The following is a 26,695-nucleotide window of genomic DNA, read 5'->3' as shown; positions in this document are numbered from 1 at the left end:
AAAAAGTGCAGTACAAGCAGTAATACCGGAAAATACTACAAAAAAAATAACCGTTTTAATATAGTTGACATTTTTAATATAGATATTACGAAAATTTAATTTATTATATTATATTATATTTTGGATGTGATCAGTCATTGCCCAGCACTTAAAAATATAGCTAAATTTTTTTTTTAGACATTCTGACAAATGTAAAAGTACATTTGATAACTTAATGACGAGACCAACACATGTTTTTACTGAAAATACACACAGTGGTGCACACCACTGACCATTTTTCCAAATACCACTACAATTATGTCGGTGTAATGGTCTATTAAAGGGCCTGTTACTCTGTGGCAGCCTGGGTCTTTGAAGAGCTCGGCGGCAGATACCAAAGAAAGGCCAGCGGGTGCCACCAAAGAGGTCCGAACAACTCTGTAAATTGACTGAGAGCGGTGCGAGTTTGGGGGTCAAAGGTTCACTCTTAGCTTGCTTACTTTAAACCCGATCCACCAGCGCACGAAATGCAAGCAGACAATATGAATTAGCGTCCTCAGAGCCCTGATTATCCTTCGATCCACCTCTTCGCTTGGATTTCTCTGACCGGTGAGAACAGGCCTGGGGCCATTGTTCTCAGAAGCCAGAGCTAATTTGCCATATAATGAAATATTGAGAGAAGTACAATGAGCGAGGAACTGTTAGTTCGGGATAGCCACTTTTAGAAACGTCTGCTGCTTGGTGTGAATGGGATGGGAAAAAGGCCTCTATGGTTAATAGAGCCCCAGACACACTTTGAATTCAAAGCAGCTCGCTCAAAGCATAAAATGTATCCTTTGAACCATGAAATGCTAAATCAATTTGAAGCAATTTTATTCTTATTGCACTAGCAAGCATTGCATCCATTTTATTCTCTAACTAATTAGCAACAAAACTTTTGTAAAAGCCTCACGCTGAGCCTTATCCCATTTCACAAGTTACTTTTTCGTCTGTTGCTTGCCAATTAGTCACGATAAATTTCAACACAGGATTTGTTCAATTAGTGTTTGATGACAATAATGAAAATGGGAACTTGCGTTGGATTTGCAATTGCCGTGTTAGAGCTCGGTTTCAGTACACTTTAACAAAAAACAAAAACCTGAAATACCTGGATTTGTTCGAACGGCACTTCGAAACTGAAAGACTCGTTGTAGTAAGGGTTGAGGGTGTTCTTTTTGATTGTCGTCTTCTTCTTCTTCAGCCGCTTGCCGTTCTGCATCAGGTGAATCTTGACATAGGGGTCTAAAAACACACAGGTGCAGGACGTAGCATGAGATATTGCAGTTGTTTGTGTCGTATTTGAGCAGGTTACTGGGACCACTACTTCCAAAGGCACAACAGATGGCTTAAAGTGATTCAAAATAAGACCAAAAAATGGTCAAAACACCTGAAATATGCAACAATTTTTCTTATTTTGATTTATTCCTTTAACAAGTCTTATTTTTATTCACAATGAGAGTTTCCGTGGCCTTGAAAAACCTGGACATGCCAGGGAATTTTGTGAATTCTAAACCAGGAAAAGTCTTAAATTTCCATTTAATTTTTTTTTTCATGTTCTAAAAAATTTGAAATAGCTGGAATTTATTATCTTATATATTTTGAAATGTTGACAAATTATGCACATTTATTGGCCACAAGAACATTATTATCATTATTATTATTACTTTTGTCAGGATTTACAGATTCATATTTTTTTTTTTATCATTTTAAGTATTTAAATTACTATATGTACTACAACTACTAGTTTCTGAGGATACAAAAGATTGAAATGACCACTTTTGTATTTACAACAAAAACAATCCATCGTTTATTTGTAAGAATAATGAAAAAGTTCACCCAAAAATGAAAACTCTGCCATCATTTACTCACCCTCGAGTGGCTCCAAACCTCTATGATTTTCTTCGTTCTGCCGAACACAAAGGAAGATATTTTGGAAAACAAAAGTTGGGTCACCATTGACTTCTTAGTAGGAAAGAAAATGATATGGAAACCAATGGTGACCCAAAACAGCTTGGTTACAAACTTCCTCCAAAATATCTTACTTTGTGTTCAGCAGAACAAAGAAATTAATACAACCATCTAATGGTGTGTAAATGACGACAGAGTCTCCATCTTTTGTGTGAACTATGCCTTAATCTTATTCTTACATTTCTCTGAAAATCACAAAATAACCTGCAGCTCCAACTGAGGCTCCAATACAGACATCTTGTTGTACGTGTTAGGATAGTACAAGCTTTTATTTACACATGACAGGTGTGTGCCCTCCAGTATCCCAGAGAAAATCTTCCCGGTTACATTACTGCCATTCAGGCACATCAATCTCTGCCAGGGCCTCAAAATACAATCCATCTTATCTATCACTACCAGCGTCTATATTCTGCTTCCACCGTGCATCTGTTTACTGATTCAGGCTCACTCTCTTAGAATCACTCTTTGATTGAAACCTCAGAATACAAATATCAAAACAATATCTGATCCTACATCCATGCGTCTTTCTTTTTGAAAAAGGGAGTTATGGTATGTTTCGTAGGTTATGCTGAGATTTAAAAAGGGGAGATGCCACACGCCTTTCTGAGCCTTACGATAAAAAAATGGATACAGAGGCGAGAAATGGTTGAAATTTGACAGGTGTAACCATGTTTCAGAATTGCCTTTTGTCCAACTTGTCATTTCACTCTTTCTCTCCCTGATATGTCTCTTTCTGTCAACATCATCCCACTCTGCCATTTTCAATTCCTTCTTAGTTTTGCAACTGATCTAAATAGTCTTTATCTCTCTAAAAAGCAAGAGCAGCACATTCCAAACAGAAAGAGAAAGAGAGAGAGAGAGAGAGAGAGAGAGACCTAGAAGGCATGCTGAACTCTGCAGCCATACCATATTAGGAGTAGGACAGCTCAAAATCTGTGGCATGTGGTTTCTGAAAGTGTAGATCTCACTGCTCATAAGCTGAGGGTGCGCAAGACCATAATTGTGCTATTATAACATACAAACACAACTTGTACACTAAAGACGTTAAAAGAGACAAATATTTAAATGGTTGTGAAAGACGTGTTGTACTGTGGGGGAGCAAATACTTGAATCATTTGTTCAGTGTTTGATATTGCCAGATATTGCTATGAAAACAAACATAAAAAAACAAAAATAAATGAACCACAATTTGTTAGAGTCTTTTGTGAATAAGATTGGATAAAGCTACTGTTTACACTAAACTGCGATTCCCCACTCTGTTAACTTTCTAAATTGTCAAATTATGAGGAAAAGATAATGCCAAAGAAGCTCATACTAGCCGGATCTGCCAACACCACAGAGTCTCACAGTGATATGGACAGCTCTCCGAAATTTTCACACCGCAGACACTAAAAATGATAGCAAATTGTCTAAATTTAATTATAAATTCAGACACAAACCGTGGAGTTTTAAATGGAAAATTAGTCATTCAGAAAATTAAGCTGCATGAAGCTGCTGATCAATTTCTCTATGTACCTTGATTTTGAGGGAAAAACTATTTCGGTACAAGTGATGCTTTCTGAAGGATCATGTGACTGAAATTAAGCTTCTAGTTACATTTTAAACTATATTTAAATAGAAAAAGTCATTTGATGTTTTTATTGTTTTTAATGCACTTCCTATCAATTATAAGCATTCTGTATTTGTTGTAAACATTGTGCAGGCTTATGACTTCTAACGTAGGAACGTCTAACGGTCTAAGTGGAACAAATTCAATTTTACAGGCAGTATTATACATGTAAAAGGTCTCACTGATACAATAAAAAAAGCATGCTTTCATATTTCCCTCGTGCATTCACAAAGCTTCACAGTATGACGGGGGATCGCATATGGAAAGCATGCTAAAACATTCCATTCAGTCTATATGAGATGCATAGATATATATTAATCCCATACTCATAATAGAGCAGCACAGCACCTCCTGTTGAACTTACACTAACACTGCAGGATCTTCAGAGCTCTGGCCGCTCGCTCCATCCACGTTTAATAAGGTGAAAACACGCAGTATGGCTATTTATGATGTTGAACTTAAACAGAACTTCTCTGGGTCTAACGCTATTAACGGGGGTGCTTTTGCCTGGTTGCTTGGCAACAGAGTGCCTGAGGTTTGAGGTTGTTGGGGAAATCTGTGGTAATCTACACTCACACAGAAGCCAAGCCAGAAGTTTGTGGTTCAAGGAGTTGGCAGCGCTTGTAATGACTTGTGTTTATGGTTCATACAGTCACTTGAGAAGCTCATCTAGAAGGGATACTGAAAATCCGAGTGAAAATAAAACTGGCCCTTGTCTCTGATGTGGTATGTTTTCATTGGCTCCGAAACATAGGCATTGAGTCACGTATGGTCTACAGACTCATAGGTGTCTCCTAGTGGTGGACTGCAAGCACTGCACTCAACCTCAGCTCATTTTTAAAAAAATTGGCAATTTCAACCCGTTTTCTTCAAATACATAAACAAATACAAAGAACAGTCTTTCATAATGTCTAAATAAAATGCAATACCTGAAAAAGGGACCCTAAAGTCACACTTCGATATTGCCATTTAAAAGCATTGTTAACAAAATAAAGTGAATTCTTTAGTAAATGAAATTAAGTAAAATCAAAAAAATTTGAAAAAATACCATGGCACTAAACTAACTAAAACTGTAGTTTAAGCTGAAATAAAAATGACAAAAGCAAGTTTAAATTTACTTGGACTAATGCTAAATGTTAATGTTAAAGTCGTACCACAGTACGACTGAATAGAAACATAAAGGTACAATGAATAGACTTTCCAACGTCTAAACTATGAAATATCTGGACACTTAACATATATACAGACGTGGACAAAATTGTTGGTACCCTTTGGTCAATGAAAGAAAAAGTCACAATGGTCACAGAAATAACTGTTATCTGACAAAAGTAATAATAAATAAAAATTCTATAAATGTTAACCAATGAAAGTCAGACATTGTTTTTCAACCATGCTTCAACAGAATTATTTAAAAAAATAAACTCACGAAACAGGCATGGACAAAAATGATGGTACCCCTAGAAAACACTGAAAATAATGTGACCAAAGGGACATGTTAATTCAAGGTGTGTCCACTAATTAGCATCACAGGTGTCTACAACCTTGTAATCAGCCATTGGGCCTATATATATGGCTCCAGGTAATCACTGTGTTGTTTGGTGATATGGTGTGTACCACACTCGACATGGACCAGAGGAAGCAAAGGAAAGAGTTGTCTCAAGAGATCAGAAAGAAAATTATAGACAAGCATGTTAAAGGTAAAGGCTATAAGACCATCTCCAAGCAACTAGATGTTCCTGTGACTACAGTTGCACATATTATTCAGAAGTTTAAGATCCATGGGACTGTAGCCAACCTCCTGGACGTGGCCGCAGGAGGAAAATTGATGACAAATCTAAGAGACGGATAATCCGAATGGTAACAAAAGAGCCTAGAAAGACTTCTAAAGAGATTCAAGGTGAACTTCATGCTCAAGGAACATCAGTGTCAGATCGCACCATCCGTCGTTGTTTGAGCCAAAGTGGACTACATGGGAGACGACCAAGGAGGACACCATTGTTGAAAACGAATCATAAAAAGCAAGACTGGAATATGCCAAACTACATGTTGACAAGCCACAAAGCTTCTGGGAGAATGTCCTGGACAGATGAGACAAAAATCGAAGTTTTTGCCAAGGCACATCAGCTGTATGTTCACAGACGAAAAAATGAAGCATATCAAGAAAAGAACACTGTCCCTACTGTGAAACATGGAGGAGGCTCTGTTATGTTCTGGGGCTGCTTTGCTGCGTCTGGCACAGGGTGTCTTGAATCTGTGCAGGGTACAATGAAATCTCAAGACTATCAAGGAATTCTAGAGAGAAATGTACTAGCCAGTGTCAGAAAGCTTGGTCTCAGTCGCAGGTCATGGGTCTTGCAACAGGACAATGACCCAAAACACACCGCTAAAAACACCCAAGAATGGCTAAGAGGAAAAAATTGGACTATTGTAAAGTGGCCTTCTATGAGCCCTGACCTCAATCCTATTGAGCATCTTTGGAAGGAGCTGAAACATGCAGTCTGGAAAAGGCACCCTTCAAACCGGACACAACTGGAGCAGTTTGCTCATGAGGAGTGGGCCAAAATACCTGCTGAGAGGTGCAGAAGTCTCATTGACAGTTACAGGAAGCGTTTGATTGCAGTGATTGCCTCAAAAGGTTGCGCAACAAAATATTAAGTTAGGGGTACCATCATTTTTGTCCAGGTCTGTTTCATGAGTTTATTTTTTTTTTAATAATTCTGTTGAAGCATGGTTGAAAAACAATGTCTGACTTTCATTGGTTAACATTTATAGAATTTTATTTATTATTACTTTTGTCAGATTAAAGTTATTTCTGTGACCATTGTGAGTTTTTCTTTCATTGACCAAAGGGTACCAACAATTTTGTCCACGTCTGTAGTTTTCATTGCACTGCAAAGTATTTAAAAACAAGTGGCATCTACAAACAAACAATGCAAAAGATTTTTTTTAATACTAAGCCCTCCCGGGTGTCCTAACACATACAGTAGGTGTTATGTATGCATTCATAGATTTTTTTTTAATTAATGATACTGGATTTGGCATTTGTAAACATTCACACAAATTTAAGGGATAGTTCACTTAGAAATTAAATGTCATGTAATTACTCACCATCAAATCTTTTCAAACCCGCAAGACTTTCTTTCACCTTCAGAACACAAATTAAGACATTTTTGATGAAATCTGAGAGCTTTCCTATCCTGAATTAACAGCAAAGCAACTGAAAGGTCCAGAAAGGTAGTAAAGGCATCATTAAAATAGTCCTTGTGACATCAGTAGATCAACCATAATGCTATGAAGCTATGAGAGTACGTTTGGTGTGTAAAGTAAAGAAAAATAATAATTTCAGACACTGAAGCATGTTCACGTCAGTCAATTTTAATGATGTCCTCACTACCTTTCTGGGTCTTCAACATGTCAGAAAGCTCTCGGTTTTCATCAGAAATATCTAAATCTGTGTTGTGAAGATGAACCAAGGTCTTACAGGTTTGGAGGGTGAATAACAATAGAAAACACATTTTGGAATGAATCTCTTCAAGTGTTCAAATGCCTTAAGCAGTAGCTTAAGCAATATAACACGGCACTACCATCACCATAGTCATCAGTTCATCAGAACACACACAAACCGATAAACTGCATAACCAAAATGCAACGCACGCTTCTGCCAATGCATTAAATGCATATATACAAAAATACAGTTTTTATACAGGCATATTCAATTAATAATCTAAACCACAAAAAAGCATAATGAGGAAAAATAAAGAAATTGGTAAGCACTGCTCTGGAGAATTAATTCAAATTACATTTATTTTAGCTGCAACAACCACGTCTTGTGTGATTACGGAGAGTAAACAGGGTTTGCATAGAGAAAAGGATAAATTATAGTGTTCTGATGAGTCGTCCTCCCTGTAGCTGAATCACAATGGAAACAGTCAGTAATTATTGGCATGATCCATGCGGGCCTATTGTTTCTAATCATGTGACAGCGCTTTGGACATGCTCTGAAGCGATTCCTTCGGGAGAACAACTCCCCCTATAACAACAATTAAATCTGAGCCATTTTTACGAACTTGGAACGAGAAGAAAAGCGGAGAGAGAATGCAGGGACAGAAATGTTTTTCTAGTAAAATCAGTGGGAACATTGAGCGCTTTGTCAAAAAGGTTCATTTCACAATACAAACCCTCGGAGTCTGGCAAAAACCCAGTAATTGATGGTGAAAGCACCCTTAACTGCACAATTTTCGCAGAGGATTTGATCGATCTGGCAAACGACCAACTCGCAATAGGAGGTTTGGGGCTTGTGGTTATCACATCGTGAAAACTATAGTCCTCTAAACACGAACCCCTAAATAGAACTGCTAACGGTGTTAATTTCAGCGACGTGTTGAAACGTGACTGACAGTTCATAGCCGGCTTTAATCCGGATTGCTAATGGACTGCAGAGAGCGAGAAGGCTCGTTCTCGGAGGTGCTGCTAATAGCTGTTCTTCTCTCTGTGAGTGATGAGAAGTAAACGTCAGGGCTCTTGGCTCCCAGCAGGTGGGTCCGGTACTGATGACCTGTCCGCCTCTGTGACAGCAGGATCGAGACGGACCAGGTGCGAGAGAACCGGCGAGAGAGGTGGGCAAGTATGGATGGACGAGACCGGGCCGTTTTTCATAAGCGGTTACGGCACAGATGAGGACTGATTTGTGAGTGCCGAGCTGTAAATTTACTCAGCGAAAATGTATTCATGTATTCACCAGAGCCGAACATTACTTCAGCTGATAAAGCGCAGCTCTCCGCGCGGCCGTATATTCGGAAAGTGTCGGATCATTTCAAGCCGTATTTCGACGCCCCTCGGGATTTGTAGCTGTGAATGACTGTATATGCATTACATGATTTTAAAAGCGAAAGATATATACTAAAAATGACTTCGCATTTACATACAGACAACTTTGTGCGGCTATGAGAAAATGAAAGGGTTCTGAAACCATGTTAAAGAAGACATGAAAAGAGCATTCACAAGACACAATGCATCTTTCTTAGTGTAGTGACTGGATGCAAACATGTTAGGATGTGTTGTTATCCGATTTTTTTTCCCCACCTGCACACGTCAGTTAGACTTTTAATGTTTGTCCAAGTAACTCTCTTCGAGCCTGCATTTATTTGATCTTTATTTGATTTATTTTTACTAATTAAAATATCTGCTGTCTAGTTGAATATGAAATCTGAACATTAAATTTATTCCTGTGATCAAAGCTACATTTTCAGCATCATTACTCCAGTCTTCCGGGTCACATGATCTTTCAGAAATCATTATTTCTGAGTTGAGTTCATAGAAAAGAAGAATAGAAAGAGCGGCATTTATCTGAAATAAAAAGCTTTCGTAACATTCAAAAGCTATAGTCACTATACAGTCAAACTATATATTGTAATTTTATATATATAAACTATATATATTAACTATATATTCTATTTATTATAGAAATGAATATATATATATATATATATATATATATATATATATATATATATATATAGTTTAATATCATACTAAATGGGGAGATTAAAATCAAAAACTGATTTAGATGCATTTCTTTGCCAAGTAGTCTGCTATATTGTTCATATATTTCTGAATAAAACTGTCCCTGTGCTGTTCAGTTCAGTTTTATCCTACGATATCAATCATCTAGAACAGATAACAACATACGTAAACTTTTTTCTGCCGATTATTTCATCCGTCAGGTTTTACAAGGTTAAGAAGGGCAAACAGAACCCATTTTGAGATACACAAATGAATTGTCATGACAGCTGGAAACAAGAGACACTGTCCTAAACTGTCACATAATGGCACAACCTTTGTGCCAGGGTCCAGCTGACAGCGTGACTCAGTATCTGGACTCACCTGACAAGCCACCGACATCCATCTTCTTCAGGTTCTTGGCCTCCAGAACGACTACGGTCAGTTTGCCAGCAGTGGGCACATACCGCAGAGAGAAACAGATGTCACCCAGCTTCTCTTGCTGTTAGAGGCAGAGAAAAGTTCAATCAGGGACATCATTGTCAAGGTAAATAGAAAAACTGACCCTCAAAACCATTCACTGATTGAATTCTCTAACAAAAATCTATATTTATTAAGAAGAAATGCCAAATCTCAACATCTCCAGCTAAAATAATTTAGCTAGCACACAAGACTATAATATTACCCTTTATACAAACATTTTTGACGTTAACACGCTCAACGGGATTTATAAAAGAAAATGAAGGGAGGAGAATGGAGTTTGTGCTCTTGGAATCCGATTAATTTTTCCATAAATGTAGCCATACCGGTAAACATGTACTGAAAATACATTTACACGTACACACATTCCATTAATATTTCAGCAGCCATTCTCATAAACATGGACACAAACACATGTGACATATAGAAAACAAGAGGAAGGGGGAAAGGTTACATCACTTTACTTTCAACTGGCTGATGCCATTTCCACACAATCAATTTTCTGTCAATTAAAAGGTCATCGGAATGGAAAAAGTAACATTTCATAGTTTAATTAAATGAGTCCTACAAGGTAAATAATTTGAATCGGCTGCCGAGATTTTTTTTCTCTCTCTCCTGTTTTTTTTAAATATGTAAGAAAAGAGGACTACAAAAATCTATGGCATTTTTCAGTCGATTTTCATTTAGTTTTTTACAGGCACTTAAAGTGCCACCCTCAGGACACCACTCTAGAGATTCTTTGATAAAAGTCAATACGCTCCAGCTTTCTCAAGCAGCGCTTGAAGTGCTCCGTTAGTTCATCGGACGGGATGTGTAACAGAAGCACAAACTCAAAGAGCAACCTTCAATGTATGTAGATAGCCTTCAACTCTCTGCCCTCAGCAGGCTTTTGACAGCGTCATAATTAACCTTTACACCAAGGAACCGTGGCACAAAAACACGGTTCCCATAGAAACCACGGCTTAAATTCTATATTCCATGACATTTACCATGAAAATTGAATCTCCCCAACCACTGCATGGAAAGTCACACTTTTTTATTAATAAAAATGTGGCACGGCCCAGCTGATTAACTGACATTTCCATTCAAGATGGATAGCCCTCAAGTCTTGCACTTGTACAGTGAGTACATTTCCATGCCGCCCCTGCTAAATTATATTTACTCTTGTTGTGTACAACCTTTTCAATATACGACTTAACATTTGGGGAACATTTCAAGCTTATTTGGTGCATTTGTTAAAGAAAACACAGGGAGCATAAAGGCCAATTTACACTGCATAGACAGACCAATGGTGACAGACACCAGATTACAGTATGTCACTTTTCAGACCTTCCAAGACCTGACAAATGCTTCAATATGTTCAATCGGACTAAACAAGCGCTGATGCCAACAGACGCCAAAGGGGTACAACACTGGGCTGTCTGAACCGGATGAAAGCGTCTACTGACTTGTCTGCATTTCCACTGGGTACAGCAAATCAGGAGCACATTTTTACTTATTTAAAAAAATTAAAAAGTTACATTTATTTTTCAATAAAAAATATATACAGTATTTTACTATATTCAATATATATACATATATATATATATATATATATATATATATACAAACTTTTTTACAAAATTAGCCTCCATGTCGAGATCCCACGTGCAAAAAAAACAAAGATTTTGACTCATTCACTTAATAGCTTATTCACTTAATTGCTGCCAATTGGTACAACTTTTCCATATCAACAAACTAATCTAAAATGGGAATGAATATGAAATACATTTTCTGTATGAATAGTTTGAAAAGATTTAAGTCACTGTGAAAGATCACAACCAAACTTTTCACTCTTTCTCCAGAAGGTCAGGCAATAAAGATATTTCACTCTAAAGCTAATATTTAATCACATTACAAGGGAACAGGTTATTGTCACCCATGCATGTTAGCTTCTTACCTCTTCTTTCTCAGCGCTCTGGAGGTCCCTCCACTCCTCGGTCACATGACTAAAGTCGACTTTATTCATGGGCACCTTCACGTCTCCAATAGCGTCATGTTTGGAGAAGCGGTCAAAGTCATACACCGTCATCACCAGAGTTTTCCCTCCAAGCTCAGTGTAGGGAACCTGTAGGATATGAGTGGTAAAATTAATTGCTTGCCTACCTACCAGTCTAATCTCTCTCGATTCCGGTTATGGGACTTATCTAATGCTGAGATGCTGGGATGAAGCTATAGGACAATTGCATGTGCGCGAAAGAAAGAGAGAGAGATTTGATTCTTGATTACCTCCAATTGAGCTGTTTTTCAGACAAAACTCATTATCCCGAAGGACTTGTTCCAACATGGCGACAAACTGCTTGATTGGCCGGGAAAGAGATAAGACCCAAGGGTTGCTATTTTGTCCTTGACGCTATCACACACACCAGCTCTTCAGTCTCTTCATTTCAATAATGAAGGCACTTGTGATTACATGTCAGAGCTTTGTGGCTATCTCTCTGGATGTTGGCATGCGTCTCATTTCTCATTTTCAAGGTACCTTGTCATAGTTGAAATTGCACTATGCTAAACAAACAGGCAAACAGTCCTTTACCCCCCTTGGTTGAATAATTTATATTTTTGCTATTCTTTTAAGAATTCAACACTTCACTTAGCAATTTAATAGAAGTCTAGAGGTCTGACTGTGGTAATTACACAAAAAGGTCTTTTTAGCTGCATGACGTCCTATAAAAATGAATCGGAAAGCTCTACTGAACATTCAAAATAGAAATTATACTACTTTCCGGATGACAGACACCTGCAGGAGTCCATCTGCATGTTTACATGTAATTACTCCAAGGCATCGTGCCACTTACTGTCTTGTTAATACACCAGAAGAAGTAGTCAGAAATAACTCCATATACAGTGCTGCTTTAATAGAATGCAAACGCACAAATCCAATGAGAAATCGCTTGTTATAATTTGATTCTGTTAGGTTTGTGACCTACCTTAAAGGTGAATTGCTCATTGAAAACGGGATTCAGTGTCTTCCGGTGCACCTTGGTCTCAAATTTCTTCTTCTTGTCTGGAAGAAGATAGACCTTCACATAGGGGTCAGAAGTGCCACCCATATCCATAGCAGGCAGCTCTGCTGCTTGGATGATTCCCACTATGAGCTATAAAGGGTCAAAATTCAAAGTTAACATGAGTGAGAAGTTGTTGCATGAATGCAGTCTTTGTTTAAACCATCACCCCACCACCATTCTGTAGGAGTTCACTGTAATGCTGGATCAGATTTAAATGAAGACAGTTTATATTCTTTTTTTAAAAAAAAAACCCCCAAAAAAAGTATAACGTTTGTTCCTAGAATTAGTAACTAGCACCCACTGAAAAAGTTTTAACTGCCTTCTTATAAATTTGATGTGGTTTATCGTGAATAAATTATTTTATATTTCAACTATTTGGTTCCCTTTATGGGTGGTGTTATAGTAAATCAGTCTGCAGAGTATCTGCTCATTTATATGAAAATCCACCAAGTGGTCAGTTATAGTTATGATGCTGAGATGCGTCCTTCAGACCCGGGCTGCATTACTTTTTAAACAGTCCCAGCATTAAGGAGGCAATGGGGTCAGGCCATGTCAAGCGTGGCGCTCCTGATCCTATCTCCCCATCGGCTCTGATAATTGATTGGCCGGCTGGCTGGGCTGAGGTCCTGATTGACCTGCCAGTCACCATATCCCTTGCATGGCCTCATGGGTCCTAGAGTCAGTCAATCAAGCTCCCATCAGCTTCCCATAAAACGCCCTGTCTCTGTGTCTACACAGGCACTCGGGCGTAGAGCTCTCTCCTCTCACCATCTCTCTCACTCTGACCAGCTGTCACACTTTGGTTGTGCTGCCATGGGAAGAACTGTAGTCTGTGACAAGCTTTGCTAGTGTTTCTGGTTTTAGATGGTGACCATCAGAGAACACCGTGATTGTTTCTTGACAAAAGAAATATAAAGATTTTAATATCCTGTCAGGCTGTAGTAATGTTTTTTTTTCTGTTTCTTTTTTCATTAAATGGTGGTGGGTTTCAGGTCTGGACAGTTTTATTGCTTCTCATTGTAATCTTGGATGAAAAAAAGCACAAGTCCCGGCTTGGAAAAAAAGAAACACCCTCACAAACACTGTTCTAACACAGACACGATCAAACAGGAAAACATCTGCATTTTTAAAGAAAGGGTTGAAAGGTACTGTAGAAAATACTCCACAAATAACGCCCATCGCTCCAATAATCACTGCTTCCATAAAGCGTAAGTGAAAATGTTTGAAAAAAGAGTCCTTGTTATTTATTTAAACCAATAGTTTTCTTTTGTCAGCCATGCAAAGTTGTTACATGACCATTAGCTTTGTAAGAACTGGAGAATTAAATTGTAAAATATATTGATTACAGCCTTTAGTGTTCCATACTAATTGACAGGAGAATATTTAGACGTCAACTAGATTTTGACCTCAGATTCATATCTTTACATGTTAGCAATGAGAAATTCAATATCTAGATAAAGTGAAATTTCCAATTAAATGTAAAGGTCAAGTTCACCCTTGAGGACACCTTACCATAACCCAATTGTCATTTTTTTTCAATATATTTGATATAAATGCTATTTTTGCCATGAGAAGTTTCCTGTAGCTTAACAGTAGAGCATGGTACTCACATCTGGAAGGTCATAGATTTAATAAAAATACCCTTAATGCACTCTAAGCTGCTTTGGATAAAAAGGTGTCTGCACAATACAGTAAGTCACATTAAGTCATGATATATATCTAACAATGTTAGCAAGTTCTAAGCCCAAGCTAGCATCTTTTATAAAAAACATTACTACAAAAATTTTGCTAATGTGACTGCACATTTTAGCATCAGTTTCATCTCTGTCTTTCCTCTGACTGGAAATGTGTGATACACAAGCCAGCGGCATCTTTAAGTTTAAATGAGAAGTCTTTTGTAAGTAGCTCCTAGCTGTGAGTTTGACTGAACAGTCATGGAAGACAGTAGCAGTATGAGTCAGGGTGGATCTGTCTCTGCTTGTTTTGGACATAGATGGGGGGCGAAGGACTATCCGATCCTGATGAGACTTTGGCTATAATAACCTTCAATCGCTCTGCGGGCTACACAGTTTGAAGAATAAGACTGATGCAGGACATGCTGGAGGAAGATTCAGCCGTGTGACTTTACCTCAGTGGGTGCAGTGCTCACAATCTCTCATCTGAAGGCTTTGAGCTGTCATCTTAAATTACTGCTGCAATGGTTTTCAGAGAAAACTGTTTTCTTAGAGTAGTTTGTTATTCGGCATAAACAGCAAGGGGTTTCTGTCCTTAAAATACCTGGGATGTGTTAGAAAACAGGCCACGATTGCAATGATTCACCTCAGTGAACACGTATGGATTCGCAGTTCAACCCACACCTCTTTTTCTATCCTCATTAATAATATCGCCCTTATCTGCACCCTGTCTCTCTGTCTCCCCGAGGAGCCGCCCTGGATTCTGAGATATTGTGTCTTCTTGCTTTGTGACTGCCATGTTTTGTACTTTTCTATTTTTACCCTGTGGCTTGCTCAGCAGGGTTGGAAAGGTCCAGATTACCTTTAAACAAACCCAGAGTTTAGTTGAGCTCCCTGGAACCTTTCCCCTTTGGAAAGGGCAAAAGTTGCAGAAAAATCTCCCAGACCTCTGAGTCTCCCTGAAGCGATACTCTATAAGCGATAGCTTGATTTAAAGCCAGTAGATGCATGTATATTTCCTGCTGGCATGAAGGGTGGAGATACATGCTTGTCTTTGAGAGCGAATTGAAACTGGGTCAGGCTGATGTGGATTTCTTTGCATCTCCTGCTTAATTTATTTGCACATGCTATCTGCAATATATTAGCTTTCCACTAACATTAATAAATAAAGGTTTTTATGCAAAAATATCTTGCACAAAATGGCACAACTGTTTAGTGAATTTGATCTTTTGTGTTTATGCTATATTTTATTCACACATTCTTATACCTTCAGTAAAGACTTAACTAGCTATTTGAAATATTTTTGTTACACGGCAAAAGAATAGAAGAAATGCAGTATCTTGAACATCTCATTCTTGTTCGTAAAACTCTTTTATGCCATAAATCGAAAGCATTACCAGTCATTTGAAGTCATTTTGTCATCTCACTACACATACATTGCCAACATACAAAGGCTCCTGTGGTGGCAGTGCTTATAAAAGCTGTAATTTGTGTGCGTGTGATGGCGGATAATCTGGCTTTTTCAGGTTTGTAGCTTTTTTCTGCTCTGTCTCGGCGTGAGACTATGCACAGCTTCAATTATCTGTCACCCAGGATCTGACAAAAGGAAGTGCATCCATTCTGGAAGTCACTCGGCTTTTAAGCTCAACCGCTTGTAAGAGGCGGCCAATGAATTTCGGCTTAGCTTCAGAGTTGAAGACAAGCCAGCACCCTCATTCAGTCAGCGTGGAAGAAAGCCAGTTCAAACTTGAATCTAACTGCTGTGATGTGCCCTTGACATTCACGGCATTGGGTGAGTTTACAGGATGATGGGCATTATTTTCTAAGTGCTAAGTCTGAATTCCTCTGGCTTTCATAGATAGCACTTAATAATAGAGCACATCAATAAAAACGACTCTGAAAAGTGATTCATGTTGTCAAAGTGTACTCTATCTTCACACTTTCAGTATGTATTTTTTTAAACACACAGTTTACAGTGAGCATTCAATTATGTAAGAGTGGCACGCTGAAGAACTTTAGAAAATGGGCGTTATTTGAGCGGAGCTGGTTACTTCGACAAACAAACACGCTGTACTTACGAAGAAGACCTCACTAAACACCACACACAGTGACGGTGATTCGGAGACAGATCCTTACCGTATTCTCTGTGAAATTGTAATCCAAGGAGTACTGTAATTTGCCAAGTTTCTCTTCTTCCTTAGGCTCCACCTCTTTCTCTGTATCCGTCAGCCCTGTTTCTGCATCATCCTCATCCTTCAAGGCCTGAAGGAGACACCCACTAACAGTCAGTCCTGTTGGCCCAACGCTGGCGTTGCCCGAATGCCCTCGCCAGAGCGCCGGGCCCGCCCTGGACCAGCCTGCTCTTCAACCGCACCTCTATTAGGGGGGGGAGCAAGCACTAAAACACCACAGCGATTAAGACCATGACATGCTCAGTGATGCACTAGACTTGGGCTGTGAACAACCTTCTTTCCTATGATCTGCTATTGTGAAAAGTTGTGAAAAGAGTTGCAAGAAAATGAACTGAATGAGTGCAAGCAATCTAGGTTGGTGGGAAGGACAAAGCTAGGGCTGGGTGGTATGATAACGTATCAACTGTGCATGTGTCACTGTATCTAGATATTCTAGCTACTTGGCTCCATTCAGTGGTATATTACATTATATTTATTATATTATATGACATATTCTCACCCACCCCACGTTAGATTATGAAAACCTGTTTTTGCACAGTTTAACGTTTCAATCTTTCTAATAATTAACATATTGCGCTGTCAAAATCAATAAATGAGTACAGCAACGAAAAACGCCATGTTATATGTACCGTTATTATGATATAAAGTTACTTGTACAATTGTTGGTCATACCGCCCAACCCTGGACAAGATGAGCAGACAGATGTTCTTAAGAAATACATCGTACAATACATTGTCCTTCATGTTATTTCAGGCAGAACAATCTCTGGCATCAACAAATCAGTGGGGAAATGTTGTGAATGGTGTGGCATTAGCTCCCTAGCTAGCCTTAGTTTAAGACCAGTGTTAAAGGGATATCGAGGGAGGTTTGTTGTCTCTGGAAAGCATGCGATTGTCGAGGCAAACTCAGCTCTCAGTTCATTCACTGTGAAATAGTTGCCTTCCCGAAAGGGCAGTCTTGCTCATCGATAAAGCATGCAAGGGCATTCACGTTCTCAAGAAGAGTGCTCGTATAGTGACCCTCATTCTCTGTGACGTGATCTTCCACACACAGTGACATTGTCATGACCCTTAGTTATTGGTGATAACCACCACGCTCATGGAAGCTGTAAGCATCATGCCAGCAAAGGTATTGGTGGGAGGGATCATAATGTGTACAGGGCCTCTCATTAGTTGTTGGGTTACAAGTGTGAAAGCAAAAGGCTGAACAAAATTGATTTCTTGACTGTCTTGTCCTCTTATGAGGACCAGACTATTTTCACAAACACTTGTGCGCTTCAATTGAACAAGCTCTTTGAGGTGCTTGTTAAATCTTGTGGTGTATTTATAGGCATAGTTCACCAAGAAATCATTTATTCACACTCATGTTGTTGTTCTTTCAAACCCCTAGCTGGATACCATATGCAGCTCTTTACCATATAATTAAAACGGATAGGCATTTATGGCTTTCTAACCCCAACGACCATAATAGTGGTCCATACAACACTATAGTTTGAGTCACTGTGATGAAATTGAAGCCATTAATCACTAAAAACCATGCTTTTAAATCTTGCTCAACAGATGTAGTAAACATTAATTTTCAATGTGTGGAAAAGAGCAGCATGGACATTCAGCTAAATATTTCCTATTATGTTCCGAAATGAGCTTTTGAACAACATGAGGGTGAGTGAATGAAGACAGGACCTTTTGTTTTGGCTGAAATATTTTTGATTTTGAATTTTATTTAAGTATTTTTGGAAGTGTAAAATGATTAAAAGTAGTTGGTAACACCTGTTAGTATGCAGCTGAGTGCCCTTTATTGATACCCTTTCCATCTGACTGGAAAAGATGATGTTTTAAAAACATGTCAGCCAATTAAAGATCAGTCTGGTCATCGTGTCTGAAAATTGCTTCTTGAATAAATCTGTCCTGCTAATGAGGTGGGTGCTGTTCTCCTTCAGGACATTTTTCAATTTTAAGTTCTAGTGGACCAGATGAGTACTGATAATTTGGCCAAGGGCAGTCAAACAAGCCGAACGCTTCACTAGTACTTAAGCAGTCTGTATTTTGACAGTCTCCTTTTTTACTGGAGAAATTATTACTGTCTGTTTTCTACTTCAAATGACAAGGAGAAATCAGTGTGGTTCAACCTTGCTAAAGCGTACCCAAATGCATTTTCTCTCTTCATATATATGTGTATATGTAGACTTACACACATATATATTGTAGATATACATGTACTGTATGCATAGTTACATATATTTTACTCTACTAGAGTAAACCTGTTGTCAAGAGGCTATTAAAAGTCATTGCAGCAGGCTATAGAAGATCCAACAGCAATTGGGAACCTACCGCCAGTGGCAATCCCGCAAAGTCATCAGACAAAACATAGATAAGGAGGACATGGAAGGAAGAGACACAAATTAAAACAACCACACACAAAGGCGACCACATGAGTCTGGGCACACCAGGAGAAATGACTGCTGAGAAGCTCAAAGCTCCTTCTGCTGACAACACAACAAAGATGTATGTTGTGCAGGAAATTGTACTCTGGCATTTCGCTCTGATTGTTGTGTATCGTCCTTAATGTCTGTGCTAATTTGCTAAATAAGAGTGACGATTCATTAATCTCTCAAATTTAGCCAATTAGCACATGCATTACGGTCTATATGTGGGTGTTTCCCTGGTAAAACATCATGGATAAATTAGTCTAAGTTGTCATGTTGGCTTTAGTTGGTTTAGCTGGTCTCCTAAGATGTCCGAGATGGTCTTTATCTGGTCTTCCAGTGACCTAAAACGTCTAAAACTATTATTAAGACCAGCCTAAACAGTTTGGCCCAGTTGAGAGACCAGTTAATCACCTTAGCCTTTATTCAAAAGAGTGTTGCAAAATACTGATTACTGTATATATATGTCAATGGCTGTAGCCATTTCTTCTATTTTGAAAGTACTAATAAACAGTGTTGGCGGGTAAACATCTTATAGCAGCTATTGTATATCTGTTCGGTTTGACTGTTTCTTGGTTTGATGCTGATAAACTGTGACATTCTAGAAATGCACACTGGGTTTTTAAAGAGTGCTGTTAATTATCTCTGTCTGTTCCTCTTCACTGTGCTTTGTGCTCGAAAATCAATGTCTCTAATTTGGGATCTGAGTGGTCTTGGCATGGTCTCAAAGCCAGTGTCCTTACACCGCGGATTAAGCTGACTTTGTCAATTATTCAGTTAGAAGTATACTATTGCGAGCATGTTAATGCAATTAGCATGTTAACAAGGGTTAAAGTGCCAGTGTTCCATATAATTTGTGGGTGTGTGGGAAAAAGCGAGCTGCATTAATGTTCTTTCTTCTATTGTTTTCATTATCTACTGTCATTTCTCTGGGTTGATACCACTTCATAGAACAGTTAACCATATGCAGCACTACAGTGAATTAAGCTAAATGCAAGAAAAACAGAAAAACTCAATACTTTAATGAACCGTTAACATGCCCAGGTTTGCAGTCCTGCAATTAAAGTCAGCTGTGAAACAACATCATCAACAGATGACTCCATCTAGAGTTGTCTTATGAACATACTTAACTGGCATCGTGCATTAATACAATAATACTTGAGGAAATAAATATTTCATGCAACTTCTGATGACTAAAGAACAAGGTCAATCTAACAGCAGTAACAAAATGTTTTTACCTCGGTTTTGATACCGTCTTTGACGTCTTTCATGTTGATGGCATTCTTTCCCTTGTCTTTGCCCTTTTTCTTGTTCTTCTTCTTGAATATCCACTTTTTGCAGATGCAGAAGCAGCAGGAAACAACTAGTACAACAGCAACAAACGCAATGGCGACGATGGCCCATGACGGCACTGTGTAGACAAAAACAAACAAGAAAACACATTTGTAAATCATTTAAACCATGTAAATCATTAAACATTAGTGAATGACCAATATATTTCCCAAGGTCAATACCACTACACTACATTTCATTTTGAGATGAACTGATGCCTTTAAAACATTACTTTTACTAGAAAAGTGCAGTCTGAACATTCTGTTAAGTAGTCTAGGTTTAAGAGAATTAAAATAGGAAATATTTTAATAAAGAGATAACTATTAATTTATTTAACCAATAAAGCTGGTATTAAACTAGCTATTATCGAGATGGCTGTCAAACAAGCTTTCATGATTTCAAATAGCCATGTTCTTTACGGTTTAATATCTTCCCAGAGAAGCGAGGAAACGCAACAGTCGAGAAGTGAAAATGACGGAAAGTTTCAGTCTGTTGGTTGACACACTTTGATCAATTGCTGAAGACCTTCATGTCTGCCGGTCGCACAGGATTAACGATCTTCTCTCAGAGAGATGTTGCAATGCTCTAGTGAGAGTAATCAGCCAATTTAGTTGAAAACCGGAGCGGTTGGCATTCACAACTTGCCATTTGATCACTCTTGGAAGACATTTTGAGCTTGACATTGTTAAAGCAATCACGCTCTGGGCCGGATTTGTTTGATTGTCAAGGACAGCGTGGATCTAAATAAATGGAACGAAAATGCTCTAAAAAGTCTGTTGTTTAATGAGGTTTGAACTTAACAACCAAGAATTCACGAACACTGACCAAATTGCTTAGCCTTCAGAAACTTGTTTTAAAAATATTGTGAGCAATTTACATCCGTGCAGCATAGCGATGTGTTAGAATAACTGAAAATAGTATTTCTTCTTCTGGTCATGACTTTATAAATACGGCTCCAAACTCCACCGAGTGCTGTCAGAGGAGGACAATCGAGCTCCTCAGCTTTTCGACAAGATTAACAGCCTCCTGCCAAGAGAAAGAGCAACGCCTCTATACAGCAGGACTAAAACTGCATGCGTCAACAGAGCACGAGCACCAGATCCGAAAATGTCAGTTTCTGAGACGCGAGAGAAGCTTCCTCCCCGAACCAACATTTGCTGGGAATAATTGGCAGACAGATGTGGTGGAAGAATTCTGCATTCAGAGACTCATAGTAATTACAGCTTTTGCACACGACACAACAAACACCTGGCAACTTTCAGGGAAGCAGATTTCTTCAAAAAAGAAGCCGATTTTTCCACTCCAGATTTGAATGTGCTTGATTTGCTCTGGGACAATGCAGAGTCAAGGACTGTATAAATAATGTCAGGCTCCAGTGCAAGAAAGACATCTTGTACTCTGCATTTGGGAAACAAGCAAGCACTGAACCATGTTATGGTGCATCTCAAGAAATCTGTCAAGGTCATATTTCACCCGAAAAGCTGAAGAAATAAAAAAAAAAAGCAGTTTTGCTAGAATTTTAATTAGATGTAATTTATCCTCATCAGTTCTCATTTAAATGTATTAATGTACTTAACTATTTTTAAAATCATTTCACACTGTATATACTCAAATATACTGACAGTCTATTTTCCCCTAGACATCCTCAATTTCAAGCATTTTTTGTTTTTCTCATCGTGATGTGAGGACTATATTTTATTGGCAGTAGAGAAAAATTTAAATAAATGCTAGCATCTTTATTTCCCAGGAGGGTTAGACCTGCTACCACAGGACACATTTCCCACAGCAAGATCCAAAGAGTGAGAGAGAAAGAGAGAAAGAAAAATCAATTGGCTGTTGACAAAATCAATAAGCACTCTCCTCTGAGGAAAAACAGTGAGTGATAGTCTAAAGTAACTTTGGGATCATCAGCCCACGGCCTTGGCTTGGCTGTGGGATAATGGAGGTGACACTTTTTTCCTTTGTTTTTTCTTTTTAGAACACCCTTCACTGGACTACATCCATTTACAAAAAGAAAAAAAAAAAAAACGATAATCAAACGGTTTTAGCTTATGCACAGACAGCATGTTCCCAGATGGTTCACTCAAAATTAACAGTGGTTACAAATACATAAAATGTCTGATTTTTAAATCCTGTTTACTCCCGAAAATGGTTTGCGAACAGCGTTTCCTGTTGACATTAAAATTTGATTGGCTGACTGTCTTGAATAGCGGTGTAAATGTGTTTTGCACTTAGCATAACAGTTCAGCATGGTATTAGACATGAAAAGAAAAGAAAAATGGATATGAAAAAAAGTAAACAAACAAAACCAAAAAAAAAAAAAAACCTCTCAACAGGCTTTCAAAAAGCTTTTTCCAAAGCCCTGTCATTTCAACTCTTTTCAAACAGAGGAGAATCTGTCAGCCATCTTAAAGGACACTCTTATTGGTCAGTTGCCCTGCGTCTTCTTTGAAAGCTTGCAGCTTAGACCATAATTGCTCCTGAAGTTTGTCTAGCATCAGACCCCTGATTCATACCTGTTAAAACCTGCTCTTTAGCCCTCACTTTTTTCTCCACCACTGGCCTGAATATCAGCCCACTGGGGGAATAAAGAGCCCCTTTCATCTCTATGCCTCCTCTAAAGCAAACCCTGCCACATGGGACCCAAACTGCACAAAGCATTGAGCCGTCCTAGGCTTAGACCAGCAAGTGCTCCATCAGTTTTCCTGAAGTACAATCATTATTAGACGTGACTTGACAGCTATGTCATACACGATTATATTGCTAGGTTTCATTCGATGCTGAACTTTGAAATGTGCAATTGAGCACCATCTGATATTGAACTTCCAGCTTGGAAAAGTTAGATATTTTACTGAGATGAATGAGTCATGTTGCATAATCATGTTGCCATTGTGATATTGTGAATTAATTATAAACTTTAACATTTAAGCTAATTAAAATTCATCAAATGTGTAAAAAAAAAAAAGTTAAAATCTGACTGTAGAACACAGCAAAGGAAAGTAATTAAGTTTTTCATATAAAGTTAATGTTAAAAGTCTGAAATTCTGATTTGTCTAATTGGAATTCTGGTCACACTTTATTTAAAATTTTCATCTTTTTTTTCCCTACCAATTTTCTCTACATTTTTGTCTTGTTACTGACACAAAACTTATAATAATACACAGAAGGTGACCTTTAAAAGGTTTGTATATCATACAGGCAATCTTTAAAAACAGGGTCAAACCTAATCAATGTCAGCCCTAGGAGATGACATACAGATGAGGCTAGGAGTTTTAATCAAAATAAGCTTCAAGCATGATACACAAACATGCAAGAGAAGACCATAAGATGATGGGTTCACAGGTGGGATCAATAAACTAATATCAACATAACAAGGACAGGAACAGGAAGGACCAATTAAGGGCAAACAGGAACAAAACGGGAAACAGGGAGGAATAGCAAAACAAAGGTCACACTACAGGGGACCAGGAAAATGAAAGACAGGCAGACTTTGTTACACATACCTGTCATTCCTTTAACAAGTAACAGGTTTGACGATTTTCAAACATTTGCTAATAGTCAATACACTTTGTGTATATATAGATTATATTAAATGTAAAAAATAATTGCTTAAATTTACATTTTAAAAATGGTAACAGGGTTGACACTGCATAATGGCCACCGATTGACCCATTCGTTTTAGAAGTACTAAAAAATAGCCAATATTTTAACGAAAGGCATGCTAGTAACAAACTAGTTTATAGCGATATTTGGTCCCTTTTCTAAAGCGTTACCAAAATTCTCAATTTCTAAATTCTAATGTCCTCGTAGCTCCGTAAATATGACAATATTAAAGCATTACATACCGCAACCGAAGCCATAAATCATAAAATGAAACATTTCTATGTAACTGGAAATTTAGATTCTTTAGAAACAGATACTGTCATACAGAGCCAGAGATTAAAAACCTCTCGGGTCCAAGGGGTACAGGATTCTGTGAAGAGCCAGAATCTTGCACAACACGACGAGCTCATATTAAAGGTCTGTAAAGGTCGATGATGAGAACCATTTAGTGCTTCAGCCGACACTGAGCGATTCTGACACTTTTATAATGAAAGCTTATAAAAAAATGATGCTTAATACAACAAGCTCAGCTTGAGTCTGAGTAAATTGACTAGTATGAGTACATTAGCTGTATTTTTAATCACAGTCAGTGGTAGCAATTAGATTACTTTTATCATGGTAGAGAGAGAAAAAAATACTTCTCATATCAAGCTCAGTTGTTTAGAAGTAAATTGCATTGTGCACTAATAGATGCAAATAAGTCTAATTTTGCATCGTCCAATGCAATAAAGCAGAGTGCTTATCTTCTTCATCGAGTAAAAGTCTTATTCTGAAAGACACTTTTGTGTTTCTTAATTAAAAGAACCCGAGACCCAGAAAGCAATAGAAACATTTTCTAATTAACTCAATTGTGTAAGTGTCTATTGTCCTTTGGGATTGCGGAGCAAGCATGTGCTCTTCAACTTCAAGCAGCTATCTCTCGTTCCGCCATGCACATGCACACACAAACTCTCAACAGAGAGCACAAAATGAGGTTTTGTAGCTGGACCGTGCGACTGCACAGCCAATCAGAGAGGAACGTTATTCAGATCCAGCACCGCTGTGGTGCACAATTCAAAGCCAAATACAGCTTAGAACAATGACACGACTGGAGGTGGATGCCAAAGGAAGTCTGCCATCTCACTACTGCTTTCAAGGACGTAAGAGTCCTTCTGGCTCGACCCCATCCAATCGAGTGTGTGAATAAGATCTTGAGCGCACTCGTTCGCTCTCCACCTTTTCCGCGACAAAAGAATACAGCATCAGACTTATCAGACTGGGCTCACACAAAAATCTTACCAAGCTGCTTTAGGAAGCCATGCCAGGGAATCCAGACAATAATGACTCTGAGATTGGCATCTTACATTTACAAAAGAATCTTATCATTTGCTTGCAGTGCAGGACCGCAATAGTTTGGGTACAGCGTTTCTATAACTATGACTCATGAAAACATCATAAATATGCATGTACTTCATCACATGTGCATGACCGCTTTATTCTACAAACGACAGAATTCTCACTAAAAGTTAACTTGTGCAAAACTTTTAATGAACAATTATTTCAATTTTCTGAATCATTCTTATGAAATATCTAGGTGCTGGCTGAAGTAGCTAATCTGCAACGAGGGATATTAAGATTTTTTAAATATGCAAATTAATTTTCACAACACCCACATAAGAAAAAAATTAAAAAATCACTTATGCAAAGCTACAAAGCTACTATTCTCACGAAGCCTGTCAAGAAAATTTCCATTTCATATTTCAACTGAAGGAAAAAATGAAAAAGGACAAAAAAAAAGAAAGCCTATTTAATTAATTGTTTTTTTTGCACTGTGCCAGCATTTTCATGAAAATTAAGCACCTTTAAACCCAATTTACATTTTTAATTGCAATGCAAAATATTTTTTTATATATTAGTACGCTGTTATTTAAACAGTGAAGTGCTTATACACCATGTTTTTGCCAAGCCTTTAATTCTATTAGATAAAAAAATAAATAAATAAATATAAAATATATATATATATATAAATATATATATATATATATATCATATATATATATATATATAATACAAATATCAAATATATATTATAAAAAATATAAACAGTCTTAACACAAATAATTAAATGGTTAATACAAAAAGCTTAACTTTATATAAAACAATTTCTACATATATAATTATGTTTTTAGTTCATTTTTTTTTTTTTTTTTTTTGACTACAAGCTTAAATGTGCAGTAGTGTAACCTACACACGTTTTCGTGACATTAGTGTCATACAGATATTCCATTAATGAATAGTCAATTTATAGTAAGAGTAAAGTGGTCATCAGCGGTAGTAGCACCATGCTGGGATTCTCTTCGGGCAGCCCGGGCCTCATTATCCTACTGTTTGTCTGATCAGAATGTAATGTGAGCGTCTCTGACCAGCGAGGTTGTGTTGCCTGCTAACGCGAAGCTAACAGTAACACGATCTATCCCCAGGCGGCATGCCGCAGGGCCGAGTTACCCGCTCTCACACTTGTTAACACACCAAAGCGGGATGAGAAACTCAATGTCCTAACAAGCGTGATTTGATTGAGAGTGCGTCGTGATTGTGAGCTATAGTGAGCGCACGGGACAAGCAGGGGAAAATGATCCATTGGTGTAATACGCCGCACACTGGCAACCCAAACTAATGTGTTTTGACAGCATGCTGTTGGTCAATTAACCCTGGTACTAGAGCATGTTATACAGCACGGGAGAAATACAACCCTGTTGCACTTCCAAAGATACTCTCTGCGTTAAGGAAAATTACTTGGAAGTGATTTATCATGCCATGTGGTTATGTTACAGTCCGGCAGATGGGTGGTAATTTCAATATCCATTTAGTAAAGT

The 26,695-nt window shown here is 38.0% G+C and overlaps 1 protein-coding gene across 4 annotated transcripts in view; it reads right to left on the bottom strand.

Annotated features, from left to right (window-relative positions):
* The window catches only part of syt1a (synaptotagmin Ia), a 157,816-nt gene that overhangs the window by 4,208 nt on the left and 126,913 nt on the right, over positions 1-26,695 (bottom strand). For 3 of the 4 annotated variants that reach the window (XM_043236652.1, XM_043236654.1, XM_043236653.1), the window contains 6 exons: positions 20,147-20,319; positions 16,428-16,553; positions 12,541-12,708; positions 11,514-11,681; positions 9,479-9,596; positions 1,127-1,260 (listed from right to left, as the gene is read on the bottom strand). In XM_043236652.1, coding sequence (XP_043092587.1) covers positions 1,127-1,260; positions 9,479-9,596; positions 11,514-11,681; positions 12,541-12,708; positions 16,428-16,553; positions 20,147-20,319 — 887 coding nt within the window. The remainder of the gene's footprint in view (positions 1-1,126; positions 1,261-9,478; positions 9,597-11,513; positions 11,682-12,540; positions 12,709-16,427; positions 16,554-20,146; positions 20,320-26,695) is intronic. The other variant, XM_043236655.1, reaches the window with a different exon arrangement.

Source organism: Puntigrus tetrazona, chromosome 4, assembly GCF_018831695.1.
Source record: "Puntigrus tetrazona isolate hp1 chromosome 4, ASM1883169v1, whole genome shotgun sequence".
Classification (NCBI taxonomy): domain Eukaryota; kingdom Metazoa; phylum Chordata; class Actinopteri; order Cypriniformes; family Cyprinidae; genus Puntigrus; species Puntigrus tetrazona.
Note: the sequence above shows the minus strand (reverse complement) of the source record. Positions and strands in the feature narration are given on the sequence as shown.